At 33.4% G+C, this 6,977-nt stretch overlaps 1 protein-coding gene across 1 annotated transcript; it reads right to left on the bottom strand.

Annotated features, from left to right (window-relative positions):
- Positions 1-3,839: 3,839 nt before the first annotated feature.
- On the bottom strand, positions 3,840-5,709 carry LOC143896755 (uncharacterized; the record flags this gene model as incomplete). Its single annotated transcript, XM_077404770.1, has 4 exons — positions 5,238-5,709; positions 4,895-5,106; positions 4,603-4,771; positions 3,840-4,037 (listed from the first exon to the last, which is right to left on the bottom strand). Coding segments are annotated over exons 1-4 (967 nt in total), but the record flags the coding sequence as incomplete, so codon positions are not given.
- Between the last annotated feature and the right edge of the window lie 1,268 nt (positions 5,710-6,977).

Here is a 6,977-nt window from a genome sequence, read left to right as displayed (position 1 = left end):
TCAATTTAAAAATGTAAAGAAACACATTTGCTTTTTCTTGTCATGCGATGAGTCAACGTAAAAATTTTTTTTTTTTAATAAGACGGCTTTTAAAAAAACTTTAAAACAAATAAAAAATAAAAAAATTAACAAATAAATAGACTCTCAAATGTATGAAATAATACTTTTAAGAATTTCTTTCAATTTTTTGAAGTCGGCGCCAAATTAATGATATTTTTAATAGCATTTTTTATTGGCAGTGCGCACTCAGTGCACATTAAAGCCGTTGTATACTGATTTAATCTCTAATATTTAAAGTAAAATGCAAATATTTTGACTCTCTGATAAAATACCTAATACATATTTTACCAAATAGTATAATAAAGAATATTGAGGATTTCGTGACTTAACCCGTTCATATTAAACAACTTTACGTTGATTTGTGTGTACGACGGCTTTAAGGGGATTCTAAAGCTGTCTGTAATATCGGCTTTTTTTCTTAGCACTAATCTTTTAACTGGCTTTATAGAAATGCAAAATTCTTGTCTAGAATTAAAGTACGCATCAAAATCTAGGTCATGGTGGTCGAATTTATATCGAAAACGAGAAAAAATTAATATTTTTGTTAATTTTTGGTATACGTGACAATAATGCTTTGTACAAAAATTCCACAATAAATACCAACAAAATTAGACCGCCATGACCTAGGGACAACATTTAAGAACAATATCGTGCAATTAAATCTAAGATTGAAAGCCTAGAAAAAAAGATTAGTTTAAATAAACTTTTATATGTGCAAAAGCACATTCAGGTTGACATTGCGTGTAGCGAGAGATGGCGCAGCAATCGAAACAAGGACAAATGCCTCTCGTGAGACAAGGACAGATATATATATATATATATATATATATATATATATATATATATATATATGACATAGAAAACAGGATTAGAAATGACATTACCGACGTCGAGGAAGTTCAGTCTTCACTTTAGGATCCCCTTAATGTGCATTGAGTGCGCACCAGTTCTGCAAAAAGAAACACTAAGTATTCCTTTCAATTTTTTGAAGGCGACGTCAAATTGATTTAGTAATTATTAATTTGGCGGCGACTTCAAAAAATTAAAAAAATATTTTAAAAATATTATTAATTTGGCGCCGACTTCAAAACATTAAAAGGAATTCTTAAAATTCCTCTCTATTATTTCATACTTTTTAAGGTATTCCTTTCATGACACCAAAGTCTTAAGAATTAACTGATTTTTTGGTACGAGAAAGTTAAAATGCATATCTTTACGCTAGAAGAAAATTAAACCACATTACCGAACATATAAAGAAAAATTATGACTTTGAAAATTCGATATTTTATATGTGACGTTATCGAAAAAGTCTATTTTCTACATTTCAATGTAATAATTTGTTTATCTTAAGATTTAAGATATTAAATATTAACTGCGCTACATATTCGCTAAACTCTATACTTTTGATAGTGCTGATAAAAATACAGTCACCGAATATTTAAACAAAATATTTATGTTAAAAGTTGACTTGAAATGTGGTTTATAGATGAATATTTTTTATGGCAACTTTCAAAGAATTATTTTGCAACGCTGGCGCTGCAAGCTGTGCGCTCATGTCACACTTCAGTTCATAATGTACGGTTTATTATCAATTTTTATTTTCACAAATTGTCCCTTATTTTTGTCCACATTACTCCTCACTTGTTATGTTTCTTATTACACATTATTATTATAAAATACTAGAACAACACAAGGGCGCGCGCTACGCGCGCGCCATTTATTCTATTATTTTATTTATAATATATTACTTAAAAGTTTAGAAGTATTATAATTATTTAACACATAAAAATATAAAACCCATACTTTATTTAATAAAGCAAATCAATTTATATGGCTTCCGCCAAGAAATCTGGAGATTCATCTTCGTAGCTAGCTGACATAGCACACACACGCACGCACGCACGCACGCACGCACGCACGCACGCACGCACGCACGCACGCACGCACGCACGCACGCACGCACGCACGCACGCACGCACGCACGCACGCACGCACGCACGCACGCACGCACGCACGCACGCACGCACGCACGCACACACACACACACACACACACACACACACACACACATTTTTTTATTATATATCCACATACTGCTGAACATTTTAAACCCATTTAATAAAATAAAATAAAATAAAATACATAAAAAAAATAAAATACATAAATTTGGAATACTAAAATTTTTGTACGTGCAATGACTCCAGATAGACAAACCTGAGCAGCAGAATGGTTGTTCGAGTCGACGTCAAATCGACGTCGATAAAAGACATCGATCGAGCACATCGATTCGATGTGATTTTGTCTCTCAAATCGATGTGTTTTCGATATCGATGGAATTTCGATGAAATTTCGATTTGCATATATTTTGAATCCCATAGCAAATATCAGGTTACGCGTGTATTCAGACATCATTGTGACATTTAGACTCATTACATAGTTTACTTTGTCATCTTCGAAAAGAGGTCGAATCGACGTCGAATCGAATGTGGTGCACCCTCTCCCCTCATTTTCCTTTTTTCTTCCCTCCTGATAACATCAATAAACAGAACAACCGGCCATGTATGTGAATAAAATATGATAAAATACCTTTGGAATTCAATCGAATTATAATCTTGGATGTGGCATCATTGCTTGCTTGAATCAAGAGGATTGTGTACAGAAAATCAATTTTGAGATTAACATCAATTTTAATGATCACATAAAGAACATTTTTAACGACTACAATTGAAAACATGCATACATTTATACATTTGACTATAATGAGATCAATGAAACTAACTGAAATGACCACAGAAAAAACATGTTAAAAATAAAAAATGTATACAAGAGCTCTTAAAAATTAGTAGAGTAAACAAAAATGATAAAAATTGACAAACCAGTTTTGGTTTATACAAGAAAACCTATAGGAAAAAAGGAATCAAATTTCTGTACAAAGCATGCATATCTATTTGAATATTTTATAAGGAATGCCATAATGAACAGAAAAAAAATATTTTTTACTTTTAATGAACCGTGATAAACATAGGCAAACACTAAATTTAAAACAAATATAAGTACTAATTTACAATCTTGTTTTAAAAAAATATTTTAGCTCTAATCCATAAGCTGTGACCACAGTCAAATGTAAGGAGAATCGACTGTGATTGATTACAATTTACAGCTTAGAGCTAAAATATTTTTTTAAAGCAAGATTGTAGACCAGCATTAAGGCTTCAGAAATTTAAATGATTGCATCTAATGTCAGAATAAATCTACTGTGGTAATGAGATGACAGACAGTTTGACTCATAGGAATAACATGCTAAGTACCTCACAGCATAAATTTCTTAAGTATTTCAAAATAACTATACTGTATCTAAACAAATAAAACTTTTGTTACAATAAATCTTCTTAAACAAATAAAATAACTGAACATATTACAATAAAACTTCATTAAATCTTCTCAAAAATTTAATACAACCTCTGACTATGTTGCAATAACTAAATAAAAGAAATAAAATAATATATATAAGTTTTAGTACGAAAAGAGATATATTCCAGTAAACATAATGTTACATGTAATGTAAATGATAGTTGTAATTTACTACTCAACAATGTAACTATTATATAACATAAGTGTTACATTACATTGTTACATGTTAAGTTATATTGTTGAATAGGAAATTTTAACTAATATGTACTTTACATGTAACGTTGTGTTTATTAGGATGTCATCCTACACATATTTTAGACAACAACATTATTAAATTATAGTAGCTGCATGTTTGGTTGAAGAAGTACTCTCTTCACTACTACTGCTATAGTTCTGCCTCAATCCTTTTTCTTTCCTGGTACTTTTCTTCTGACTAGGACATGGCTGCTGACTAGAAGTACTAGTGCTACCTCCTTGATCTCTCCATTTGGCATCTTTGAGCCAAACTTGTACTCCTTTTTTACACGCTGAGAAGTCTGTATCATCTATTTTTAAACTGATAGCACCTGAATAAGGCAAAAGCACAGATTGTATAAAGCTGTACACTAATTTATGTTTGTTCAAACTACAAAACAAATGCAAAGGAAAATTATTACTCTTTTTAAACATTATATTGTTTTATGTAAAAGTAAATCTATGCCTATAGTTAAAATAAAAAAACTCCTATACCCAGTTAAATATTAGTCAGAAAATGAACTCCAACTTTCACTTCCATAAAAAGTAAAAGCAAATAGGTAAAATTGGACAATTAAAACAATTCAACACTTTACATTTCTTTATTGACAGAAAACCTACATTTTCATATCAAGGCTTACTAAACAAATAAAAAAACACTACTTCTGGATAAACTAAATACTAGAACATAGAATTTACAGTACATTATAGTTTAGAAACTTTTAAATCAAATGCATTTATTGAACTAAGTCCTCAATTAGGTACAAAATGAAACATTGAGCAATTATGCATTGGAATCAATACTTGTTTTAACATGAATTTTAACATGTACTGATAAGATCAATCTATTGAGAGATGTGAAACACATGTTTCACTAGAAGTAAATAACATTCTCACCTTTGAGGGCAGTCCACAATAACAGGTTCTCAAATTTGCGTTTGCCTGCTTGACCACTAAAGCTATATTCACTACCAACAACATTAGTAAAAATCTGCGCCATCAATTTCATTGCAGATGTCCTTTCCAATAAAGTATTTTTGGAGACATATGAACTCAGATAAATGGACTGAAAAGAAAAAAAAGTATTAAGTTTCATAAATTAAACTTAATGAAAATTAACAGATTAAAATCAGTCTCAGTTACTACACAGGATATTACTCTTTTAATTCAAGTAGGAAAGCATACATACTGTACATGACAAATTATCTTCATCTTGTAAAAATGTCTCTATTTGAGAAACTTCCCTTGAAGTCTTCAATGGAAGAGTTGGCATGCCTTTAGGTTTTGACAATACTTTTTCATTTGGCAGTATATGTATAATTAGTTTTGCCATATTGCTTGAAACCGTTTCAATCTTTCCATTCAGTTCTTTAAGTAACTTCAGCACATCTTTTTCAAAATCTGAAATAAAGATGTATCAAAACATCAGTTTAAGTTAATCAAATGAAAGAAAGAGAGAGAGAGAGAGAGAGAGAGAGAGAGAGAGAGAGAGAACAATAAAATTTAATTATGCAAAGGGAAATAGAACATACCTGAAAAATATGATTCATGCAAAGATTGCACTTTCTTTACAGGTGAAATAGACAGCTGCTTTCTTACTTTCTTTATATTAGAGTCTTTGCCTAAGATTTCTGTGTTCTGAGCAAAATCATCAGATAGGAAATTATTTTGCTCATCCTTATGTCCAGATGACAGTGAATGTCGTGCAGCCTCCCCTTCTTGCACAAAAGATTGTGAATGTTGCGAAGCGTTTCCTTGTCCAGGTGAATGTGAATCACGTTTAGTCTTCCAGTTGGAAGAAATACTTTTCACAGGGAGCGATATCTTTTGTTCCATTTGCTTCTTTCGTTCTAGAAGTTTCGCCCTAAGTTCCGCTGTAGATGAAGCATCAGAACCCCTGTTTTTTCTCACTATCCTCATGGCCTTATCATTCTGATTTTGCCTATTGGAAGTATTGACCTCACAAACTTTCACAACAGACTTCACTTTTGGTTGAGCATTGAATCGAGAAAATTCTTTACCTTTGCTTGGTAAAGCAATGTTTTTAAGAGGAGCTATAATCTGTTTGTTTGGAGGAGGTTGTAACGAACCGCGAAAAATCTCAAAGCCGCATGTAAACGACACGACATACATATTGCTTGCAACACTGATACTGCTGTAAAATTACGCTTAGAGTAGGTTGCACGTATAGATACTGTATTTTGCGTAGAAATAGGAATTAGTAGATGCACGAATAATAATATTAATATTGTCACCGTTCAATGTTACACATGAATAAATGTATATATAATTTACGACTCATGACAGTATTGATATTATTATAATTCGTAGGTTTAAGTAAATCGCCTGTTAATAATAGTGTTAAGTATTATCAGTATTGTTCTTAAAATTTATTACAGATTATTTAAAGCAACAGTGTAAAATATAACCGCAACAATATAAAGGAACGTGGAAATAATAGTCGCATAATTAGATAAATTCGTCATCGATCAATCAATTCGTAGTCTGGACCGACGCGCGACGCTCTCGATCAATAACACGGTGTACAGAGAGTTTCACGTGATAAATTCACGTACTCGCGTGATTACAATATTCCCTTTACCCCGGACGCCACCGACCGGGTAGTATAAATACGGGCCCTGCGAGACGGGCCAGGCAGATTCCCTCAGATTCTCTCAGTTTCATTTCGATTTCGAGAGCACCGCGAGTCGAGAAGGGACTTAGTCGCGAGACCGTTATCGTCCGAAAGGACTTAGCCGCGAGAGCGTTGTCGTCCGAAGGGACTTAGCCGCGAGAGCCTTGCGAGCTCGAGGGACATAGCCGCGAGAGTGTACAGATTGTGGTGCCTTCTCACGCGTCGTGCTGCCGGATACTCTGTAATAAACGAAACGCCATCAGCATTAATAAATACTCATTCTACCAGACATAAAGATTTATCCTTCTTTTATCTTACATTGATTTCTACCGGATACCCGTTGATGCGCGCCTCCCTCAGGGCGTTCTCAACCGATCCTTCCGTCAATGCGCGCCTCTCTCAGGGCGTTCGTGACAGCTCCTTAAACAGATGCGCGCCTCTCTCAGGGCGTTCTCTAAATTCCTCTGTTCCTTCTTTGTTCCTATAACATATTGTTGCGCCCGTGCCGAGACACCCGTTGCGCGCTGAACTTCGTCCACGTGAACTTCGCTCGAATAGCTTCAAGTCGAAGCGCGGTCCTTAACGACGGGATTATTGATTTATTGATTACACATTGACTGTGAGATTTCGCTCTGGG

This window comes from Temnothorax americanus, unplaced genomic scaffold (assembly GCF_048541705.1).
Source record: "Temnothorax americanus isolate GAGA-0224 unplaced genomic scaffold, ASM4854170v1 Scaffold197, whole genome shotgun sequence".
Classification (NCBI taxonomy): domain Eukaryota; kingdom Metazoa; phylum Arthropoda; class Insecta; order Hymenoptera; family Formicidae; genus Temnothorax; species Temnothorax americanus.
The sequence above is the reverse complement of the archived record's forward strand: the minus strand, read 5'-3'. Positions and strand labels throughout refer to the sequence as shown.